The sequence below is a fragment of the Myotis nattereri genome (genome assembly GCF_964212035.1).
Source record: "Myotis nattereri genome assembly, chromosome: 16".
NCBI lineage: Eukaryota > Metazoa > Chordata > Mammalia > Chiroptera > Vespertilionidae > Myotis > Myotis nattereri.
The window spans coordinates 34,151,074-34,176,588 of NC_138091.1; the positions used below are offsets into that span (position 1 = coordinate 34,151,074).

The 25,515-nt window shown below is 41.6% G+C and overlaps 1 protein-coding gene across 2 annotated transcripts in view; it reads right to left on the bottom strand.

The window, feature by feature from the left end:
* The window catches only part of GGNBP2 (gametogenetin binding protein 2), a 31,777-nt gene extending 11,558 nt beyond the window's left edge, over positions 1-20,219 (bottom strand). Inside the window, exons 1-7 of one of the 2 annotated variants that reach the window (XM_081110666.1) lie at positions 20,105-20,209; positions 19,363-19,549; positions 9,234-9,314; positions 7,515-7,768; positions 5,100-5,198; positions 872-997; positions 666-779 (exon numbers count right to left, since the gene is read on the bottom strand). In XM_081110666.1, the coding sequence (XP_080966792.1) occupies positions 666-779; positions 872-997; positions 5,100-5,198; positions 7,515-7,768; positions 9,234-9,314; positions 19,363-19,455 (767 nt within the window). In that variant the 5' untranslated portion in view covers positions 19,456-19,549; positions 20,105-20,209. Of the gene's footprint in view, positions 1-665; positions 780-871; positions 998-5,099; positions 5,199-7,514; positions 7,769-9,233; positions 9,315-19,362; positions 19,550-20,038 lie in introns of both variants that reach the window. The other variant, XM_081110667.1, reaches the window with a different exon arrangement.
* Positions 20,220-25,515: the final 5,296 nt, after the last annotated feature.

Sequence of the window (25,515 nt, forward strand, 5' to 3'; positions counted from 1 at the left end):
CAGCCGGGGCCACAGTGGGCGTCATAGCAACCAGTCACAGGGTTAAGGTCGCTGGCTTTTTATATATATAGATGACATCAATTCCCCCCAAGAACACCATCTCTAAATAGCTCCCTCACCAGTTTCCTTTCCTACTGCACTCTCCCCTCCCTGCAAATTTCCAAACGTTATTGACACTTAAGTAGCATTCTAAAAAATCTGTACTTTTATAGTACATGAAGCACAGAAATTCCAACTCTATTTTTGTTTTGACAAAAAATGTATAGATTATCATAGAAGAAAATATAGAAAAAGTTCAAAATATTACTAAATTAAAGCTGCTAATTTAACTTTAATTTTGAAAATGACATCATGAAATGCTTCTGTTATAAAAACAAAGAGTAGAGTTTCTAAATTAAGTACATTTTACTCAATTCAATCATTTTGTTTCTTGAAAGGCTGACAGGGAACTAAGATAAAAATTACCCCCCAAAAAGGAGATGGTGGCTAAACACGAAAGCTAACACAGATTCATCCCATAAAAGAATTGTCTACTTTAACGTTAAGCTCTGCCTAGGGCCAGGTATTAATGGAAAGGCTGGAGTACTATTATATGGAGGTCAGTGACTACTCTGGATGACAGCTAAGACACCTTCCAACTATACGATGATGACCTTTACACTTACCTGTGTTTTCGCAGATATGTTTCTAGTGTTTCTAAAAGACAACTAGAGTCAATTAAAACTACTTCATCTCTGCATTCTTGGGACATTAGTTCCCATACGTCCATCCAACAACCTCTGCAGAAAGAAAAAAATATTAATAAGAAGGAGAAATATATAAGGGTAAAAAAAAAAAAAAAAAAGCAGAGTAAAGTATTGCTTGATTTTACCTGGCTGTTCCCTGGAAAGGTCCATAATGCAAAATGATCCTACACTTGCTGTCCTTCCTGTGGTCTTCACTACTTCTCTTATCTGTACTTAACTTCTCTGAACTGACACTGCTACTGCTCCCTTCACTGTAGTACAGTATAGTACAAAGCTTAGTGACACTGAGATTATCTGAAGGAATAATTTCTATAGTCTATATTAAAATCATGAACTTTTTAATACATTAAAATATTAAATGAGTTTGAAAATTTGTATATATAATTGTATATTCCTTTTAACCATATTAAAATGTTAAACATGTGCTTATATCTTTACATAAAAACTCCTGCTCAACTATTAAGTTTACCTGATACAATTTAACATTTATATTTATCAAGGTAGTAACTGGTTAATATACTAAGCATTTTATGAGTAAATGTACTTGGAATGTTTTAAAGTGAAAAGGGCTGAAAAAAATTGTATTCTCACCTATAAACATAGATCAATATTCCACAAATTGAAAATTATAACAAGTTTTGATCCACTCAATGTAATTTTGTAGCTAGTCCATGCAACAAAATGTTTATCTACCTTCACATTTAAGCTGGGAAAGTCACAGATTTACCTAATTATAGTAAACAAATTTTTATAGTTACTAAAATAAAAATAGCATACTAAGATACTTTAAACAGCCTAAATTAGTAATAAGTACTATACAAATAATTTTTCTTAAACTTAGACTCTCCTCCACGGGTTTCAATGTGGTGCTGTCATGCATTTTGCTTAACTGCAATATGCATTCCAAGAGAAATGTGTATATTCCATTCAATGATAGTCTTAATTTTTCATAATTCTGAATAACTGGCTCCCTGTTCTTCTGCAGGTCCTCACTACAGTCCTTGCTTTGGGTGCTTGAGATGAAAAAACCTCAGAATCTTTACTTAACCTACTCTATATAGCTAAGTAGGTATTTTTCAACCACCTGCCCATGTAAGGCCATACATATAATTCAGCTCCCTATTCCCTCTCATAAGGGCTCAGGTCAAGGTTCAGTGCTCCTTATTTTTTAAACATAACCTCAACTCCTGCTCTGCCTCCCATATGACATCCTTCTTCTCTCAACTCCCATATTTCCTTTTTCTAATTATACTTCAGTGATCCATAATCTCCTAAAACTAAATAACTCTTGAACTCAAGTTCTCATAATTGAGGAAAACATTCATGAAATCAGTGCTGCCAAATGACTATTCTACAAATATGTAAAAGCGTTATTCTTAAAAAAGGTTTTTAAAAGATTACAGCTCAAGTAAAGATTTTATCCATAATCTCTCTAGACCAAATGTTTTTATATCAATCCTTCCTTGCAAAATGAAACTTTTTGAAGAAGTCTTTCTACTTCCTTGTTCTACTCCTATACTTTCCACTCACAGCTTAATCCATTACAACCTTACAATGCATTCACTTTTTTACCCATTCCAATCTGGATTCTGCTTCCCCTCAATCACAGAGCTGCTCATCAAGATCACCAATGTCGTCAGCTTACCTCTCTGGCCATTCTTTCTCAAGTTTTCTTACTGACTTTTCTACTACTATATTGAATCCTCAGCGTTCTTTTCTCTTAGTCTACTCTTCCTCTTGGTGATTTTATATCTCATTCTCTAAGGTAACTTCTGATCATCAGCCAGAGGCCTATAACTCTGGCCTAGACCTTTCTTTCAAATCTCAACCTCACTCCCAGACAAAAAAAAACGGGTTTACTTGCATGGTTATGAGAAAACTATCAGGAAGACTAAATTGGATTGTTGCAATTGGTTAGGCTGAAACCTAATCGAATGGATTATACTTTCCCTGGATAAAGTCTAAACAGAAAAGGGGAGGGGTGAAAACAGTGGAAATATATAAATGGAGAATCATCTATATATATAAAAGCCTAACTGACTGGAACCACTAGAATGACTGGTCGCTATGACATGCAATGACCACCAGGGGGCAGACGCTCAACACAGGAGCTGCCTCCTGGTGGTCAGTGCACTCCCACAGCCAACCTCCCACAGTCTCTCCCCCCAGCCGGCAGGCCCTGATTGGGGGGGCCAGTCCCCGGGCTGGGACGGGGAACTGGGGGTGGGTGGCAGGGAATGTGGCCAAGAGTCAGCTCTCTCCTTGGGGCCAGTGGCCAACTGCCCATGCTCTGTCCCTCCCCCCAGCGAGCAATAGGCCTGCCACGATGGCAGCGTATCAGTAAGGGAAGTGGGGGGAGGCGAGAACCCGCACAGTGCCAACGATGGCAATGTCAGCATCCAGCGTCAGTTCCTTCCATGCCCGTGCAGTGACCATCACCTCCTCTCCAGCCCCAGCCCTGATTAGCCTGGCCCCGATTGGCTCTGATGGCCGGCCAGGCCTAGGGACCCCACCCATGCATGAATTTCATGCACCGGGCCTCTAGTAGTATACAATGGCAGTGACCATCCAAAGTGGAAGAGAGGGAGTCTTGGCTAAGCAGACAGTACTCCCTGGTCTGCTTTCCATATATCATGTGGAAATAACTGAATAAGATCAACTAACTGATCTTATTCTAATAGTATGAATAAGATCAATTCATACTATTCCATAACTCGGCAAACAACTTTCTAAAACACTTGGCATTCCATGTGGTGGGCTGTAGGTGAAAGGGGATATAAACTCTGGAAGTTTGTTTTGTCTTAAGCTAAAGGATAGAAAACAGAGCTGTATGTCAACTTAATAAAAGTAACTAATAATACAAAGTCACTGAGAACAAGAGAGATGTAATCCAGAGCAAAAGTGGAAGAACTGGTGTTTGAAGGAAGGTGGCAATGAACACATATAAAAGATGTTGGGTAACCTGTTGCTTTTTAGTACCTTAATGAATATGCACAACAAAACAGAAGGCAGGCTTTTTATTATATCATTCTATTCTGTAGCTTTAGCCAAAAGGTCAGTAAAGGTTACTGTCTAATGAGAAAATCAGACTGAATTCTGCATTCACAAAGTCAGGAATTCTCTAAGGATATTGTTAAATCAGTTATGTGAAATAACAGTTATCCTTAGATAACCACTTTAGTTTATTTACTGGATTCACAGTACTCTCACATTTAGACATCATGTAATGTGTGATTTTTGTTTGGATCCTGATGCTAGCAAATCAAAGTAAAAAGACACTTTTTGAGACAGATGTAAAAAATCTGACTATAAACTAGGTATTGTATTATTACAGTTTATTTTGTTAGCTGTTATAATAGCACTATCATTATGAAATAAAATATATTTATATTTAGAGATACATGTGGAAATGTGCAGGAGTAAAACAACATGATACCTGACTTGTTTTTAAGTGCTTCAGCAAAGAAAAACGTAGATAAGAAAAACAAATGTGGCAAATATTGATAACTACTGCTGAATCTGGGTTAAGGTATTTGGGGGGAAGGAAATCCTTGTAGTCTATTTTTCTATGTCTTTGACAGTTTTCATAATAACATTTTTAAAAAACGTTTGTTTCTGATTACAGAAAAAGTCTTGTTAATAGATTATTAACACCACTTTGGCATCCAAGTCTTTTTATCAAGGGAGGAAAATGTTTATACAACAATGGTATCAATACTACTAAGGAGATATTCAAAGCTAGTTTTTTAAATTAATTCAGAAGTATAGTTTTTACATTATCAAAACTGAAGTTACGTCTTACAAACTCTCTTCAAAATCCATGGCTTCTCCTTACCACCTACAACCCCAAGCAACTTTGTAGGGGGCAACTGTGATATTGTATTAGGAGATGAAGGCAGAAGCAGCCTTGGGCATTATATCACCTAACCAAGAAGAAAACTGCAAATTAGTTACATAAATATTGCTATAACTGATTCAAGCCTTTTTTTTTAATCCTTATAAGTTATTAGGATAAGAAAGACAAGAAAAATAATTTATATATTATGAATATTAAATAAATCAAAGAATGATATCAGTACTTTGAAAAACTTAATATTGGCTACATAAATTTCCACAAACATCTCCACCTCTTTCCTCTGAAACATTTACATAAACAAACTTTTTAAAAAAATCAAATCTATATTGAGAACCTGTATAGTATCAAAAAGGCCTACATAAATAGGAAACATATTTTGACTTTTGTTATGTATAACCAATTAAAGAAATAAAACTCAGTGTTTTCTTTTTACTAAACGTAATCAACATTTATAATCTTAACAATGACAAAGTATCTTGATATTCAATTCTACTTACCCCAAAGGTTTTGGTTTGTGCGTATCTAAGGAGTGCAACTGACATCTCTTGTTCTTTTTACTTTTTGGAATAGCATCTATCATGTCATTTAGTTTGGACCTAATTAAAAATAAACCATTAAAGGTTTGATTAATATTTATTTTTCTTGCCCTGGCCAGGTAGCTCAGTTGGTTAGAGCATCATCCCAATACTCCAAGGTTGTGGGTTTGATCCCTAGTCAGGGCACACACAAGAATCAACCAATAAATGCATAAATAAGTGAAACAACAAATCAATGTTCCTCTCTCTCTCCCCCTCCTCTCTTTCTAAAATAAAAAATTGTTTAAATATATTTATTTTTCTTTAAAATTTCCAAATATCTATTTACCACCTTTTGCTATATTTAAAGTATTATAAACACATCACTTACTTAGAAAATTTCTTATCAAATTCTAACCAAAAAGAGTCTGTACACTAGCCTTCCCATTCCATTCTGTCAAAATGTTAAAGGAGACCTGCTCTATTCAACATACTTTCTCCCAGATTGCATCTGTCTCATTCATCCCCTGCATCTGCACTTTATCTAGCAGTGTACCTGAAATATTTTATTTGATTGCTACCTCTTAGTCACCTTCCCTTGTCCAAACATTATCTAAATATATACTAACTATCCTTGATGAGAAGCCATCAACAGAAATTTTATGCAAATACAGAATATGTACAGCTAACATCCATACCTTACATCCAACTAATCAGGAAAGCCTGGAAACTAACTTTATATGCAGAATCAAACCACTTCTCATCACCTCCATCATCACCACCACCCTTGCCCAACTTCTCCTCTCTAGCTCAGACAATGGTAACAGCTGGCCTCCCAAATGGTCTCTTTGCCTTTACATTCTAAGGCTTCACATTTAGCAGCTGGAATGGTCTTTTCAAAACTACAATCACATTATGTTATTCTCTGTTCAAAAACCACCCAAAGCATTTCTCAGACAGAATAAAAATCCAAAGTCTCTACCACCACCTCTAAATAAGAAAGCCCCAGGGTTTGGTCTTCAGACCTCTTCTCTTTTCCTATTTATACACTTTTTGATGATCAAATCTCATATCATTGTCTTAAATTTTATATGTATGTGTCTGTGTCTAATATACCATAAATTTATATACTATATATTTAAATACTATAGTTATATTTTAAGTATAAATGCACATATATGTATGTTCCTATACATATATGTGTGTGTGTGTGTGTGTGTGTGTGTGTGTGTGTATATATGCTGGTTAAACAAATTCACATCTCTCAGTCAGAGCTCTCTGAACTCGGCTTGGATGCCAAGTTGGTATCTCAAACTTAACACAGCCAGCCCTGGCCAGGTAGCTCAGTTAGAGCATTGTCCTGATATGGAAATGTTGCAGGTTCAATCCCAGTCAGGGCACATACCAGAATCAACCAAAGAATGCACAAATAAGTGGAACAACAAATCAATGTTTCTCTCTTTCTCTCTCTAATCAATCAATTTTTTTTAAATGCTCATGCCTAACCACTTCTTTGGGTCCTTATTTCCTTATGAAGGCTCCCTTATCATGTAAAATTTGCATCAAATTTAACATGTCCAAAAGTTAGCTCTGCAAAATTGCTCCTTCCAGTCTTATCCAACTCAGAAAATGGAAACTATTTGTCCTAAGAATCATCCCTGATACCTTCCTCCCACATCCAATCTATCCAAAAATCCTGTTGGCTCATTCCTCAAAAATACAACCAGGATTCAACCATTTATTACCTGTTATCTCTCACATGGATTATTGAACAGCCTGTTTCTCTGCCTTTTCTCCATCTTTCCATTTATTCTCAACACAGAAGTCAAAGTAACGGAAACTTCAAATCAAAACCCTCCCAAATCTTCCCATCTCACTCAGAATAAAAAAGGCCTCAAGATGGCACTACATAATTGGGCCCTTATTACTCCTCTGACCTCATCTTTTATTACTATTCCCTTCATTCATCTGGCTCCAGCTGTTCAATGGCTTCCTTGCTGTTCTTCAAACATGTCAAGAAACCTCAACTTCTGAACCTTTACACTTGCAGCTCCTTCTCTTCCCCCCAGATATCTACGTTTCACTCACCTCATTCAAGTCTATATTCAATGTTATAAGAGGCCTTCCCTAACCATTCTCCGTATTAATTCTACCCACTCATTCTCTAACTTCCTGATTTTTCTCTGCAATATCATACCTGACAAATTATGTATTTGCTTATGGCCTGCCTCTCCCCATATGAAAACAGAAATTTTATAGTCACTGGCACATATAAGTTACTCAAAATTACTGATTTGGAATCAAGATTTACTCCAACCAAATTTAGAATAAAAGCTACCACTGTCACCAAGTTAAAAAACTTAACAAACCCACTTTTTCCTAATTGATTATACTTACCCATGTACATAAAATAATGTATAAAGTTTCTTTGCATCAGTCATACAGCTTCGAGTTACAGATAAAACTCCCTTGGGCCCTATTGTCAGGGGTTCAAGGGCAGGATTTCCAGACTCTACAAGCTGGGAAAAGAGGCGCTCCACACTGCGACGACAACCAACACATGGGACAAGCTGAGAGAGTGCACTCAGGACTTCACGTGACGTCACCACCATGGCAATACTTAGATCTTGTTGTTTAAGCATACTATGTCGCTGAAAGAAAAATGAAGAATCCTTAAGAAACACATAAAATTACTCTTTTACTACTACTTCTGGTTCCTATCCTTGTGCATTAAGTACAACTTGGGCAAGGCTTGCCATCTCTATCTGCAACTGAGTCAAAAAAAGCAAAGAAGCCTAGCTCGTGTGACTCAATGGTCGAGCATCCACCCATGAATTAGGAGGTCGTGGTTTAATTTCAGTCAGGGCACATGTCTAGGTTTCGGGCTCAATCCCTAGTAGGGTACATGCAGGATGCAGCCGATTAATAATTCTCCATCACTGATGCTTCTGTCCCTCTCTCCCTCTCCCTAAAATCAATAAAAGCATATTTTTAAAAAAGGCAAAATGGTCAGCCTTGTCCATATGATACTGTTTGCTGCATAAACTTCCCTTTCTAGAAACTAGGTTATAAAAAGCTCTGCTTAGGATGTGCCCCAGCATAGCAAAAAGAAGCCCTGCATTTGGAAATTTAGTGTTTATTCAAGTATTAAGTTTAATACTCTTGCTTTAAATTGAAAAAAAAGAGAAAAAAAAGACAGTGCAGCTTTACCATGTCTTCTCAACTTTTAACAACACACTATGTTTAGCTACAGGAGTCAAGTTAGGATGGTGATCATGTAGAACAGCAATTCTTAACCTGGAGGTATGGACAGGTGTGTTATGGATTAGTGGGCAAGAACAACGCCTAGCGTACCTATGTAGGAACCTGCAATGAGTAACTAATATGCTGGTGCATATGAATGTTACCTGTTGGCTATGACAAGGTTGAAAAATGACTGAGAACTACAGCTGTAGAGAAATGGGCAAAACTTTAGTAAATAACTACTACCTGAATGGAGTTATAGTTACACTATAAGTAATGCCTCCAGCTTTACTAAAAAAACCAGATGGAAAAGTAAGTTTACACCTAAAATGGATTTTTCTCACATTTACTATTAACCATTCATTCAAATTTTACTCCAAAGGCAGAAACAGAATTCTGAAATAAAGTAACAATTTATCCTCCATTATCTTAAATATATATAGTGTATTATAAAGTATAATACTGCATAAAAATTAAATAATCACAAATAGTAACACAACACAGGGTTAATTTTTTTTTTACTTGAATAAAAATTACTATAGAAGAAAATCAACAAGTTCTCAATGAAAAGTTGTATACCTTATCTTTAAAAAACAGGAAAGATGACCTAGTGAAATTAAAGCCATATAGACATGTAAAATGTTAACACACCAAAACCTAATCTCTTTCACATGAAAAGTACATAAATATATTCACTGTAGCTATAATAAAAGAAAGCAACTTCAATGTAATCTTAAGACCTAAAGAGCCCTAGGTAAAACAAAATTAATACGGCTAAAATTTTCAATGACTCTTTAAAACAACCCCCCCCCCCCGCCCGCCACACACACACACACACACACACTTTAAAAGACTGGGTTTTAAAACTATTACCTGAATAAACTGCTTTAGTTGTGCACCATTATTTTGATGGCCATCAAGATTTAATACATTGTCAGGAAATTCCATCACCATCTTAATATGCAAAAGAATAAAAAATCAATTATTTTATCTTCTTTGAACACGTTATAGATTATTTTACAAACTCTTAGGACAGAAATAGACACCACCACCACCACCACCCCTCTCGCCCCCCGCCCCGCAACTCAGATTCCCCCACCTGCCATCCTGCTCTCTGCCAAAAAAAGGTATTTTTTGTTTGTTTGTTTGTTTTTAAAAATCCAAGTTATACAAGTTTCTAAAGCCAGAGAGTTATAGCCATTAGGCACAAAAACACTGAAGTCAGGCAGATATGAGTTCAAACCCCAGTTCTGTTGCTTACAATCTATGTCATAATTCTGGGCAAGTTACTTAACCTTAACCTGTCTGATTTTTAGCTTCCTCGTTTGTAAAATGAGATTACATAATAAATTTTAATATCTTTCACATAGTGAGTTGTGAGGATTAAATTATATTTTAAAGTGTTTATTGCGGTGGCCTATAATAGCATTTAACCTGACATTTTACATTAAATACGTTGACATTTTTAGTTATTCCTCTTAACTATGAAATTCAGTAAATCTCATAATGAAATAATCATATATATATGATACATATATCATATATGAATGAGAAGAACTCCGATCAGTACTTGGCACATAGTAAATGTTTGCTCTAATTATGAACAAAAAGGATACACTGAGGTATTTATTCAATTATCAAAATTCCATTACCAGAAGAGAAATATAAAAAAGCTTAAGGAGATTTCAGGATATCAGATAATGGGGAATTAGTAATTAACACATTTCAATGAACTGTAATAGCACTGATACGAAGAAGTACCATAGTTAGGAGCTATTATAACTAGGATATCACCAAATGAAAGAAGCAACCCAATTCCAGAGACGTTAAAAATATGGAAAAAAGTTTGCCTTCAAGACAATGAAATAAAGTAACACATTTATATCTTAATTAAAACATTGTAAAAGGTATCAAACATACTGTGCTAGAACAAACTTCTATTTCCAGATGACAAGACCGCAAACTCCTACACACCCAAAGAGTGAAGTCAGGTTTAAAAGAGACCCATTTGAGGCAAAAAACAAAACACTAAAAAACCCCACCAAGTTGAAAGTGATCTTAAAGAGATACCTCCCTTCAACCAGCAACACAAAGACCTGCTTCTTTAATGGAGGTAACCATTCTTTTCCCTCCATCCTATCTAATAAAAGAGAAACATGGTAATTGGCGTACGACCGCTACCCTTCCCATTGGCTAATCAGGGCAATATGCAAATTAACTGTCAGCCAAGATGGCCGCCGGCAGCCAAGCAGCTTGAAACTAACATGAGGCTTGCTTGCTTCAGTGATGGAGGACTCCAACGTTCCCCGCCTGCCCCTGCAGGCCTCTGAGCTGCAAGCAACTATGTAACAAACATAGAAGCTAAACAAAACCCCAGAAACCTGCCGGGCTTCAGCCAGCAGGATCGCAACATTATAAGCAAAGGCCAGAAACCTACTTTCAGCAGCAGAGGCCTAAGAGCTGGAGCCAAGCCTCAAAGCTAAAGTTGGCCCAGAATAAAAAAAAAAAAAAAAAAAAAAAAAAGGAGCAGTTGGGAGCTTCAGTCACCCCCAGCCTGAAAACAGCCCTCAGCTCCTCACCCAGACTGGCCAGGCACCCCAGTGGGGACCCCCACCTTGAAGGGTGTGTGACCAGCTGCAAACAGCCATCATCCCCTCACCCAGGCTGGCCAGGCACCCCAGTAGGGACCCCCACCCTGAAGGTTGTGACCAGCGGCAAACAGCCATCATCCCTTCACCCAGGCTGGCCAGGCACCCCAGTGGGGACCCCCACCCTGATCCAGGACACCCTTCAGGGCAAACCAGCTGGCACCCACCTGTGCACCAGGCCTCTACCCTATATAGTAAAAGGGTAATATGCCTCCCAGCACCGGGATCAGCGGAGCCGCGAGGCCTCCCGGCACCGGGATCAGCGTGACAGGGGGCAGCGCCCAAACCCCCTGATCGCCCTGTGGCTCTGTGTGTGACAGGGTGCGGCGCCCCAACCTCCCCCCCGCACGGGCCCTGCTCTGTGTGTGACGGGGTTGAGTCATAACCTCCCCATCGGCCCTGCCCTGAGTGTGAGAGTGGTGGCACCCCAATCCCCTGATTGGCCCTGCTCTGTGGGTGATAGAGGGCTGCGCCCCAACCCCCTGATTGGCCCTGCTCTGTGCGTGACAGGGGGTGGCGCCGCAACCTCCCCATCCACCCTGCCTTGAGTGTGACAGGGGATGGTGCCCCAACCCCCCAATCGGCCCTACCCTGAGCGTGACTGAGGGTGGAATCACAACCTCCGATCGCCCTGCTCTGTGTATGACAGGGGGTGGCACCCCAACTCCCCAATCGGCCCTGCTCTGAGCCCGACCAGGGGCTGCACCTAGGGATTGGGCCTGCCCTCTGCCACCCGGGAGCAGGCCTAAGCCAGCAGGTCGTTATCTCCCGAGGGGTCTCAGACTGCGAGAGGGCACAGGCCGGGCTGAGGGACACCCCCCTTCCCCCCGAGTGCACAAATTTTTGTGCACCGGGCCTCTAATATTAGAAATAAGGGCCTTAAAAGATGCTTGTTCTAACAATAAACTAAGAACTGAATAACTAAGACAAGTGTAAAACATATACATAAGACCTTTTTTTCTTTTTAAATATGTTTTTGTTGATTTCAGAGAGGAAGGCATAAGAGGAAAGTGAAACATCAATGATGGGAGAGAATAATTGATAAGCTGCCTCCTGAATGCCCCACACTGGGGATCAAGCCCGCAACCCAGTATGTGCCCTGACTGGGAATCAAACCGTGACCTCCTGGTTCATAGGTACAATGCAGAACCACTGAACCACACAAGTTGGGCAAAACACAAATAAATTTAACTGTCAAGTCACTAAAGAAGTATAAGATAAACTTTTAAAGCCACTTAAGCAAACATTGCCAATCACTCCAAATCTACCATTTAAGCAACTAACACCTTGATTTGCATTTTCTCTTTACTTGATACAAATATATACCATATCACCACATATCAATTGCTACCATACAAAAATATTTTAAGAAAATTACCTACAGCCCTAGCACTGAAGGGTCCTGGGTTCAATTCCGGTCAAGGGCATGTACCTCAGCTGTAGGTTCCCCAGCCTGCTCAGGTTGTGTGCATGAGGCAACCAATCAATGTGTCTCTCTCACATCGATGTTTCTCTCTGTCTCTCCCTCTCCCTTCCACTCTTTCTAAAATTCAATGGAAAAATATCCTAGGACTATATCCCAAGAAACCAGAAACACCAATCAGAAAGGATATATGCACCCCTATGTTCATAGCAGCACAATTTACAATAGCTAAGATTTGGAAACAACCTAAGTGCCCATCAGCAGATGAGTGGATTGAAAAACTGTGGTACATCTACACAATGGAATACTATGCCGCTATAAAAAAGAAGGAACTTTTACCATTTGCAACAGCATGGATGGAACTGGAGAGCATTATGCTAAGTGAAATAAGCCAGTCAGAGAAAGATAAATATCACATGACCTCACTCATATGTGGGATATAATGAACAACATAATTTGATAAAAAAAAATAGATCCAAAGACAAATGGCAGGGGAGTTGGGGGGGTTAGAGAGCAACCAAAGGACTTGTATGCATGCATATTATTATAACCAATGGACACAGACACTGGGGTGGTGGGGGCTTGCCCGGGGTGGGAATGGCTGGCGGGGGAGGGGGGGGGAGGGTTCAACTGGGGAAAAAGGAGACATATGTAAAACTTTAGACAATAAAAAAATTAAATTAAAATTTTTTAAAAAAGAAGAAAAATATCCCCAGGTGAGAATTAACCAAAGAGAGAGAGGGAGAGAGGGGAAGGAAGGAGGAAGGAAAGAAGAAAGGAAGGAAATTACCTACAGTATTTTAAGATCAAAGCTATCAATTTAAGAAATATGCAAAGTGCCCTGACCAGGAATTGAACTGGCAACCTTTCAGTGCACAGAACAATGCTTAACCAACTGAGAAACTCAGGCAGGGCAAATAGACCTGATTACCATGTATTTTCTAGGTTTCATTGGCATGTATATTACTAAATTTTCTCTTGTACTTACTCTGCATTCACAATAAATACCCTGTCCTTGCTTTTCAAACATTTAGGAGAATGAATATTTTACCTTGCAGTTTTCTGGCCACTCACTATATACTTAACATTGAGAGATGATAATAAGAAAAAGGGGGAAAGGGACACAAAGAGGATAGATGCACTATTTCCCCCCCATTCTTTAAAACCACTTCAGACTGACTTAAATGTTCAGATGCTAGCTTACCTAAAGGAAGACAGTCATGCAAAGTATTTTAAGCATGGCTTCAAAGAGGAATCATTAGTGTTCTGCTTCACCATGAGGCTGCCTATCCCTCCTAGCCAAAAATAGAACGAGTCATGGTCCTGAAATTATTGCTTTATAAAGTTTATTGAATCCATTACTCACTTTCACTCTTAAGTATCTGTCCTGGTTTCCACCTGACCATAAATCTGGTTTTTACAGCATTCTCATAAATTCTAATCAACAATATTAAGTTTGTATTTATTAAAAACAAGAGGCCCGGTGCACACGGGTAGGGTCCCTAGGCCTGGCCAGCAATCGGGGCCAGCCTACCTACCTGCCTGCCTGCCTTCCTTCCCTCCCTCCCTCCCTCCCTCCCCAGCTGCCGGCTGGGGCCTTCCTTAGTTCCGCGCCACCCCCTAGTGGTCAGCGCACGTCATAGGGAGCGACTGAACTCCCAAGGGGACACTTTGCATATTAGCCTTTTATATATATACTAGAAGCCCAGTGCACAAAAATTTGTGCACTGGCGGGTGGGGGGGGGGTCCCCTCAGCCCAACCTGTGCCCTCTCACAGTCTGGGACCCCTCGGGAGATAACCACCTGCTGGCTTAGGCCCGCTCCCCTGGTGGCAGATGGCACACCCAATCCCGCGGTGTCTGCCCTGTCTCCCCCGGTTGCAGATGGCAGGCCAGGATCCCGAGCTGGGTTGGGCGGCCGCTCAGATAGTGCTGCCACCCGCCCAGCATGCCCCACACATGACAGGCCCCGAACCCAGGCTGGGGCGGGCGGCGGCTGGAGATCTCGCTGCCACTCACCCCGCCCACCCCACCCCCCACACCACAGGCCCAGATCCCGCCCTAGGGCAGGCGGCAGCTGGAGATCACGCTCCCGCCACACACACACACACACACACACACACACGGCAGGCCAGGATCTCGCGCTGGGGCGGCCAGCAGCTAGGGATCGCGCTGCCGCCAGACCCAGGCGGGGAGGTGCAGCGGGATTTGCCGGCAGTATGCAAATTAGCCGCCATCTTTGTTGGCAGTTAATTTGCATATCATGCTGATTAGCCAATGGGAGGTGTAGTGAAGGTAGGATAGAAGATCATTGTTGCCCAGCCTGAGTGGCTCAGTTGGTTGAATGTCATCCCATGCACTGAAAGGTTGCCAATTTCATTCCTGGCACATATTTGGGTTGTGGGTTTGATCTCCAGTTGGGAAACATACAGATGGCAACTGATCGATGTTTCTCTCACATTAATGTTTCTCTCTCTGTCTCCCCTCCCCCCCACCTTCCTCTCTCTAAGCATGTCTTCAGTGAGGTTTAAAAAAATAAAAATCATTGTCACCTCAGTTTTTTATTTCATCCTCACAACTATTTGTAACATTACCTTTAGTAATACTTAGTAAAATTATTTAATCAAGAGTTAAAACATTAAATACTAAACTTTTAACAAACGCTAAGCACCTAATTTCCAAGAGGATATGCCTAACATTTATCATCTTTTTAAAGTTCTATTAAAAACCCTATCAGAGTTTCTAATCCACTTAGATTGGTTTGAATTAGGAGGGTAAACCTCGTTCCAGAAATGCTATAGCAATATGATAGTATGTATCAATAACTTTATAAAAGGTCCTTATCCTTTGATCCAATAATTGTACTTTCAGAAGCGTGAGAGAAAAAATTTAATGCAAAGGTTTATGCATTATTTATATTCTTACAGTATTAATTTCAGCAAAAACTAGAACCACCTCTATGACCACTAAAGAATGATTAAATTATGGGATCTCACAACGAAGTATTACATGGCCATTAAAGTTGTTTAAGAACAGCCGAAACCGGTTTGGCTCAGTGGATAGAGCGTCGGCCTGCGGACTGAAAGGTCCCAGGTTCGATTCCGGTCAAGGGCATGTACCTGGGTTGCGGGCATATCCCCAGTAGGAGATGTGCAGGAGGCAGCTGATCGTTGTTTCTCTCTCATCGATGTTTCTAACTCTCTATCTCTCTCCCTTCCTCTCTGCAAAAAATCAATAAAATATATTTTAAAAAAAAAGTTGTTTAAGAATAACAAGAGAAAACACTCTCAATATTTAGTGAAAAAAGGCAAGATATAAAATGTTGAGACTACATCTCAACCTGTATCTCTGTATCTATCTGAAGTATATATTTTCCCTCTCTTCATTTTTAAAAGAACTACTCACTTAAAGTTGTAATTTTTCAGATTGCTATAAAATAATTATCTTCTATCCATCTGCTATTTTATAATTCTAGTAACACTGAACAGCATTTTGGCCACATAGCATGCCATTTTCCCAAATATTCCAACAGCTTACTTACTTGGGATTTTCCCAAATACACCTACAGCAGCACTGTACTTGTTTTCAAACCCACTAAACTACCACAAATCTTTTAATATGTGTGTGTGTGTGTGTGTGTGTGTGTGTGTTACTGATTTCAGAGAGGAAGAGAGAGGGAGGGAGGGGTAGAAACATGCCCGAAACCCAGGCATGTGCCCCAAACCAGAATGGAACCATGACCTCCTGGTACATGGATCAATGCTCAACCACTGGGGCACACTGGCTGGGCTTCCACACGAGTCTCTTACATGTGGATACAACATCTATACTAATAAAAGGGTAATATGCTAATTAGACTGGGAGACCTTCCAGACATCCTTTCCGGACAAAACCATGGTGGTGTGGCTGAGGCAGAGGCGGGGGGGGAGTAGTTGGGGGCGAGCAGGCCAGCAGGGGCAGGCAGTTGGACATCCCCCAAGGAGCCCCAAATTGGAGAGGGTGCAGGCTGGGCTGAGGGACACACACACACACACACACACACACACACACATGAATTTCGTGCACTGGGCCACTAGTCCTATATAATAAAAGCATAATATGCAAATCGACCGAACAGCCGAACAATGCTATGACACCCACTGGCACGAGGCCAGCCAAGGCAGGTGCAATGTGATTGGTTGGGGGCCAAGCCATCACCCAGGCCATCACCCCATGATTGCCCCACAGAGGCAGGCCCAGGCCACTGACTGGCAGGCTTCGGTGGGTGGGTGGGACCTCCTTCTGTAAGGGAAACCGAGTCCCAGGTGCCGGCAGGCAGAGGGAAGCCCAGGTCCAGGGTGCCGGCAGCTGGAGGGAAGGAAGGCCTACTCTTGCACAAATTTCCTGGATCGGGACTCTAGTATCACAAAAGAGGAGGCTACTTCTTCACATATAAACCTAGTTTCATTTTACAAATACAATTTAAAATAGTCAGTTTAACTAAGGCTAGAGATTTCAGCATCTGTTACAATGACAAACATTTGTAACTGACTGTACCTGGATTTAACATCTAGGAGCTAACAAGATTCTGAAACTACTAGAAATAAAGATAACACAATGTTTTCTCCTGCCTTACCTATGGACCCTAGGAACAAATACCAAACCAAATGTTAACTTCAGGGATACACTGCTGTCAAACTATCGTGGACCAGTGTGCAGAGAATCAACCTCTGCTCTACCTTCCCTCTTCCCAAACAGGTGTTTGCTTTAAGTAGAATTGGTAGAATAGTTCTGAAAGAAATTTGTTTCCCTAAATATAATGCATTGTTGACAAGAATTTTCACTAATCAGCATTCAATGTCTGCAGAAGTTCAAGACAAAAGCAATAAATAGTCCCACTCATTCCCTATTGACAAAAACCCTTCCAAAACAAAGAAAAATTGCACCTTTTCCTAAATAAAATGCTATTTTAAGATATTTAAATTAAGTAATCCTAAGTTGTATTTGCCTTGGTCAGAAGCTCACAATGCAATAAAAGCAAAATTCAAGTTCAGTAGAAAACAACTTCTCTGAAGAAATAAGTACAATAATACATCACAGTGCAAGGTTTTTCTATGGAAACTAGTTTCATTGTACAGAGAGTATAAAAACACTCCCAAAGTTGTCTATTTTAATGTGCTATATATCAGATATACCAATGCTGCATTAAAGGTGGTTATGTGGTCATAAGGAGAGAAATCAGTTTCTCTCCTTTTTTTTGGTAAATACTCAAATTTATGTTGATTTCCTCTATACTATATTATACACTCAATAGTAATCAATGTCCAAATCCAAAGGATACTTTTTAAACTTCAAAGGCATTCTGGGATAAACATAAAAGGTTGACACTAAACTATGTGCTCCAGAAAAGTTTTGGAGTAGTAGTAGAGAAGAAAATTATTGACAAATGAACTCTTATTAGGTGTTTTCAAAATGAGATATGTACCTTTTAATATAATCAGAGTGCTAATTTTTTAAACTGCTTAAAATACAAGTCCAATATACTTTTAATGCAAAAAGTGCAAAAATCATAACCAAGGCATTCAAGTATTTCTAATTCATCAACACAAATTCTATTTAAATTATAGCAGGCCAAATCATTCTACCTTTTCCCAAGAAAACAAAAATTATCTCAGGTAATTATAGATGCTTTCTCTTAAAAACTTCTAACAACTTGAAACCTATATGATCCTATTAACCAATGTCACCCCAATAAATTTAATTTTTTTTTAAGTTCTAACAAATTAAGTCATTCAATAGCTCTTCTAATCCTTTTTAAAATACTGCAGCTCATTCAAGTCTTAATTGAGACTGGCAAACAGAAGGGCATAGAGTGGCATCTCTACAATGACTTGCACTTTATATAAAATTTGAAAAAATAGACATTTTAAAAAAAAATTCAGGAACAAAACAGATCAACTGCCTTTGAAAAACAAAAAAGCCAAAGAGAAGAAAATGAAGAGACCAGTTACAACTTATAAAAATAGGCAAATAGGCTTCGGCATTATCAAAATAGATTTCAGAAGATATTGTGACTAGAATCATTTCATTTCTTAGGAAGTAGTGGCAAGCAACTGCACTCATTTCCTGTTCAGGTTCAATTCAAATTTCTGCCATTTCCTTTTAAAGGAAATACTACAGCAACACAGGGCAGAAGATCTGTAATACTGCACTACCACCAAATCTAAAAAAGAAAACTACAGAACTGGGTTTTGACATTCAAGATGAACAATCAGCTTTTTTATTGTGCTTTTACACCTTCGATAATTTTGCTTCCTTAAAAAAAAAAGAAGAAAAGAAAACTAAAGACCAATGCCAAAAAGCCCATTTTGAAGAGTCATGGCCTAGCAGTAAAATCATTTCTAAGAGTTTTAATGTAGTAGACAAACACAACACTACTTACAAGGAAATCAGAGCACTTAAGTGGAATTTTTACTGTGCAAGAGCATGTCACTGTGTCCTCAGTCATTATACTTATGCAGTGAGAGCTGCAGCATTAAGACAGACAATATATAGGTAGCAGGGTGGCTGCGACACCGCCAGATAATTAAGCCTCCCCGAGGGTGGGTGGTTTCTGGAAGGCATAGGCCCTAAGTGCCCAAGATCCTTCAACCCCTCTCCGAGGCGCGTGCTTTGGCAAAAGCAGCGTCTCCGAAGGGGACAGGGTAGAGGAAAACGGTTCAAAAAGGAAGGAGAGCCTGGGGACAGGGGCTCCAAGGGGGTACGGAGCGCTAGGGGCCTGCAGAGGTTACCGAGGGACCCACTGCAAAGGCGAGTTGGTGGGGCCTGCCGGAGAAAAGGCCTCGCCTAGGAGTTGCAACACACTCTTTCTCCAGTGCGCAGCGCTCGGCCTGGGGGAGGGGGAGGAGGGAAACAGCTGCCAGGGAGCGGAGAGCCCGACCCGGCCCGCTCACCGTGAGGGTGTCGTCTATGTAGAGGGGAATCTGCCTCCTCTCGAAGGGGAACTCCTCTTCCCCGTCCCTGCACACTGCCACCAGTCGCGCCATCGTCGCCGACGCTGCCGTTGCCACCGTCACCACCTCCTCCCAGCTGCTGCCGCCGCTGCCGCTCCTGCTGCCGGCGCCTCCTCCCAGCTCCTGCCTGCAACAGCCAAACGCCGCGAGCTTCAGCACCCGCCGCCGCGCAGCACATTCGCCACGGGGGGCAGGGAGAAAAGCCGGAGGGGACTGGAGAGTCGAGCTGCGTTTCCCATCACCCGATTCCACACGCGCTCAGCCAATCAGCGCCGAGCGCGGACGGGACCCGCCCCCTCGCGCCGCGGGCCCTCCCCACCCCCCACCGCGGCCGGCCGGCCTCCAGTCAGGGTCCAAAGGAGAGGCGGAAGGGACTCTGCGGCCTCGGTGCCTCCCCAGCCCGTCCCCGGGGCCCTGGCTCCAGAACCACCACCCAGTGGCCGCTCCCCGCCGCCGGAGAGCCCATAGCTGACCCCGTTCTCCCTTCTCTCTTGGCGCGCCCCGCCCAGCCAGTCCCCTGGGCTGCAGTTGTCCAGTGCGACCCCGCCCCTGGGAGGGGTAGACCCCGCCTCGGCTCTGCGGAGTCCGAGGAAGAAGGTTCAGACCCTTTCCTCACCGTTCTCGGAAAAGGCCTCTGGGCTCTGACCTTCACCGTTTTCGTGGTCGCCTCCCTGATCCCCACCTTTGCTCCCCGTTACCGGCTGAAGAGGCCCGCGTCAGGACCAGCCTGGGCGGGAGTGCGGCGCCGAATGCCGTTTCCCCTCCGGTATCAGCCGCTCGCGCCACGGGGAGTGGGGGAGGGAGGGCGGGGGACTGGAGGAGGGTGGGGCCAGGAGGGGCGGAGAACGCCGGGCGGGGCTCCTCCTCCTCTCGCGAGACTGGAGACCGGCACTGCCGGCTCTGCAATTTCAAAACCCTGGTGGCGGGGTTGGGGTGCCCCGCAGGCCATCCGGAGCCGGTAGCCTGCGCCCTCCCGCGAGTGTGAAACAGGAGGGCGTGAGTGGGCCTCAAGCTCTGGCCCCCGCCGCGCGGGCTGGGAGCCGCTCTCCCGAGGGCCGAGGGGCGGAGGGAGCCGGGCCGAGCGGACGCGGGGCCCACCCGAGGGTCAGGCCCCGTGAGGACCTGGCTGCGTGGGCAGGAGCGGAGGCTTCCGAAATCCGGAAGGAGGGACGAGCGTCTGCGGGCGGGGAGACACACTCTGGGCTGGGCTTCCAGGTACTGGACGTCGCTTCCCCAGACGAGCCAGCCGCCTCACTGCTTCCCAAGGGCTGCCTGCGACCCCGCCCAGCAGCCCGCCAGCTCTGAGCGCTGACAGCACGTTGTTGCCGCTGTTAAACTCAGAGGCAAACGGACGGCTGTGAGAGCGGCTTGTGTCCTGGCCAGAGAAACTTCTCGGGTTGGTTAATATTAACTCAAGGGACGCAGACAGGACACCAGCTCCCTCGGGCAAAGTACCGGTACCGGCCAAAGGCCCTCCCTCCTCGCCCTCTCCCGGGGAGCGGAGGGGCCTGCCCTGGACGGTCCGCCCACGCGCAACGCGCCACCGCGGAGTCAGCGCCTATCCGCCTACCCGGAAGGCCTGTTACAAAGCCACAATGATTGTGGGGAGGTATTTTGCCATTTGCTGCTCTTACAACTAATCCTGACAACAGATCTGTATTTCCTGGGAGAATAGAGCTGTGATACTGACCTTTAAAAAATGTTCTGGTCATCACATGCAGTCTTGGAGATTCACAACAAACCCCATAGTGCATCCTTAGCCATGTTGGCTTTTGACATTGTGTGGTCACTGTTAGTGCAGGTGACATAATAAACCGGAAGAACCATTGTTCAGTCCCAAAAGTGTGATTTTCCAGTAATTATTTATGTCTTTTCGTCATGTCAGGAGAGCAAAGCAGTGTGGTTGTTAGCTTAAATCCAGTGGGTAACTAGGATTGCATGCAGCTCCTGATAGGTTAGACCACATAGCCAAGGCATCTTTAGAGAATCTTCTGTTTTATGTAAAAACAATCCTAAAAAGAATACTGTGGCTTTTAAGATCTAAAGGTGCTCCTATAAAGACTATCAATTCATATAAGAACTGAATACCTTTTAAACTTTCTTTGAAGTACGGTAGAAAAGAACATTGAAAATGTTCAAGATAATAGGTGCTAATTTTAATAACTTTTGTAACTGAGTACACACTGGTAACTAGCAAAGAACAGAGAATTTAAATGGAGATTTAAATAGAAGAAAAGGATTTAAAATCCAAATATAAAACATAAGGAAATCACAACAATCTCTTTCCATCTGAGATTACCTGGTTTGAATTTCTTTTGTCATTTAGGTCTACTAAGCACACTGCTAACTATCTTTGGACAATGTTTCACATACTATAGGTACTCAATACTTAAAAGGTGGATAATTTGCTACCTAAGTTGCTTTCTTAAAGAGGTAAGGAGATAGGGTGGGTGCTACAAATTATCAAAATCATATTGAAGGAAAATACTTAGAAAGTTATTTCATTGCAAAACAATTTCTATAAGTTTTAACTATGTATCTTCTTAGTTTTAGAGCAGGCACTCATTTTTATTTTTAGTCTATCTTCAGCTATAACCTATAGTGCTGCAGCAAATACTTCATGACTAAGTATCTGCCTTTACAGAGCTTATCTCCAATTGACAAAATAAGTGATTACTATATAAAAAAACCTATCATTGCCTATTTTTAAATTTCAGTATTGGCATTGTGAAGGCCAAGGTCGAAGGATCTGAAATGCCAAAAAGGAGAAAGCAATCAACAATTATTGCTGGTACCTAATAAAGAACACTTGGAGTGAAAGAGATATGATAAATTATCAGCAAAATGCCATTATTTTTCTTCTTAGGTCCTCAATGTGTGAGAGCCAGCTATAAAAATCAGGCATAAATGAGATGACTGTTCTCCAAGTTTCCTGGGTTTAAAAGAAGACTACAGATTTATTCCTTATTATTTATCTTCATAAACTAAGGAGCAAAGTATTTTTTGTATGATATATAACATTGATGTTCAATAAAAATAAAACTGGTTGTCATCTTCTAAACACAAAGCCACTGAATCATGTATGATAGGTATCTGCTTTATAATTGTGTGAAATTAAAGTCATGGGAATGACTCACTTTCTGAAATCTTAGACCAGATTTTATGCTTTTTTTCTTTTCCCCTCCCTTCTCTGGCCTCAAATATTGATAGTTGAAAATTGTAACTGTCGTTATATTAATCATGTTTTATGTGGTAAAATGTTATTTTTTACCACAGCAGAATATTATTTAAATTACCATGGTTGCCCTGACCGGTTTGGCTCAGTGGATAGAGCGTCGGCCTGCGAACTGAAAGGTCCCAGGTTCGATTCCAGTCAAGGGCATGTATCTTGGTTGTGGGCACATCCCCAGTGGGGGGTGTGCAGGAGGCAGCTGATGGATGTTTCTCTCTCATCGATGTTTCTCTCTCTCCCTCTCCCTTCCTCTCTGTAAAAAAATCAATAAAATATATTTAAAATAAATAAGTAAATAAATTACCATGGTTGTCCAAATCTGTAAATTGATTTTTCTTTTTCATGAGCTAACAGTGGTAAATTCTGTTTACCAAAAGTAGAGATATTTTCCCCACTTACATTTTCTTAAAGGGAAAATGTCAAGTTAAAATGTAAGCCCCTTGAAGGCAGGGACTTCGTCTTATTTTCTGTTCTTTCCCTGGCACTTACCTGTACCTGTTACTTTGGAGCTCAATAAATCTTTGTGGAATGGTCTTTTACTCTTCTATAAAGTAGAATCAAGTCAGAATGGTCATTTTTTACTAAATCTTGTTATGACTGCTGTTTCATTCGTTTTTTCTCACATGAATATCATAATTGTAGGTGGAAAACACACACGGTACACTTTGCACTTTTGTTATGATTCAGTATCTGTAATTGTGAGACATAAACTATGAGATATGTACCACCTAGAAATGCATGAAGGAGCAGTTACAAGCAGCAACAGACCAGTTAGACCACATGCTCATTAAGTCATTAAATAAATTACTATATATATATATATATGTATATATATATATATATTTTTTTTTTATTTATTTTTAGAGAGAGAAGGGAAAGGAATAGAGAAACAACACAGATCAGCTGCCTCCTGCATGCCCCCTACTAAGGATTGAGCCCACCACCTGGGCATATGCCTACCTGGAAATTGAATCAGCAACCTCTCTTGGTTCCTGGGTGGATTGACACCCAACCTCTGAGCCATACCAGCCAGGCATTAAAGTACCTTTTTTTAAATGAGAGAATTTGGAGGGCTTCTCAGCCCTCTTCTGAAGGGTTTGAACATATAAATTGTGGGGGATTAGTCCTGTGACCAACATAGCAGGAAAATCAATCACCTTTCCCAGTCATGCTTAGTTTATACAGTAATATTAAATTTCAAGTCTTCCTTTATCTTTGAAAATAAAATATAATTTTTGTTTTTATAGCTATTTAACCATTCAACATACTGATTTGAGGGTGAAAGTCCTTTCAGTAATAAATTACCTCCAAATATGTATTGTAGTTAGCAAATGTAAAGTGGCACATAAATACTGTATTAGCCATCATCAATGTAAGTAACATACTGAAGTAAACTAATTAGTACAGTAGTCATAGCTAACAAATCAGGGAATAAAATTAATTTCTAATTTAGAATTGGAAAGTAACATTTTTTCATAAATCTTAGATTTCAAAAAGCAGCTTCAAAGGTCTGCTTAGAGTTTTTAAAAGACAAGCTCTCACCCTGGCTGGTGCAGTGGTTAGAGCGTCCTCCCATGCACTGAAGGGTCACAGGTTTGATTCCTGGTCAGGACACATACCCAGGTTGCAGGTTCCATCCCCAGTCTGTGCTAATTACATCAAACAAGTCTGTCTATTCTTAGAGGAGCATTTAACTGTTTTCTGGATTTATAGTATACTAGAGGCCTGGTGCAAGAAATTCATACATGGGTAGGGTCCCTAAGGCCTGGCTGGCCATCAGGGCTGATCAGGGCCTTCCCCGGCTGCCACCTTCCTTTGTTCCACACCGCCCCCTGGTGGTCAACACACATCATGGTGAGTGATCAAACTCCTGGTCGAACTCCGGAGGGAACAATTTGCATATTAGCCTTTTATCTACACTAATAAAAGAGAAACATGCAAATTGGAGTCACTCTGCTATGCCCACCAGCCAATAAGGATGAGTATGCAAATTAACCAAACAAAGATGGTTAATTTGCATATGCAGGTACAGAGCGAAGACTGAAGATGAACTGAAGACTGAAGAGGCTTGGCTTCTCCGCTGCAGCCGGAGCGGAGAAGCCAAGCCTCGCTGCGGCTGGCCCAAAGGCCTGGGTCCCCGGTGCCAGAGGAAAACCGGTGCCGGCAGCCAGGGGAAGGAAGGCCTATTGCGCGAATCTCCGTGCAACGGGCCTCTAGTATATATATAGATTAGTACAGTATTTGATTTTAAACACTTGCTTTCTCATACTAGTATTTATAAAAGATTAGTGCCCCAGTGCAGATTCATGCACATTGAAAGGCTAAGTGTCCGTCTGTCCGACTGGTATCTATGATATGCACTGACCACCAGGGGACAGATGCTCAACGCAGGAGCTGCCATGATGTGTACTGGCCATCCTATATAAGCCTAATATACTAAGTGTCTGAATTAGAAAAAATATTTTAGCATCGCTATTCACATATTGCTAATGAAAAGAAAATAGGATTCTACCAAGTCTCCTATCTACCAACTCTAGAACTTCTGTGAGGATCAAATGAGATGAGGCACGGGAAAATGCTTTACAAACATTTGGTTAAACTGTAAAATGTTTGCACCTGGCTATAAAGCAAGTTGGGTTCCTCAGCTAAGAGGATGCTAGTCGCTAGGGATAGGAAGACGTACTATGTGACATCATTACCCAGTGCCCACAGCCACCATTTCCAAGCTGGGCTGGGCTGTGGGCCGCATTTTGCGCCATGGGGTCTTGGCAGCATTGGCTGTGATTTGGTGGGGTGTCGCTCCTGGGATGATGGCAGGGCCTGTGTCCCACTTGGGGGAAGCCAAATATTAGTTTGTCAGT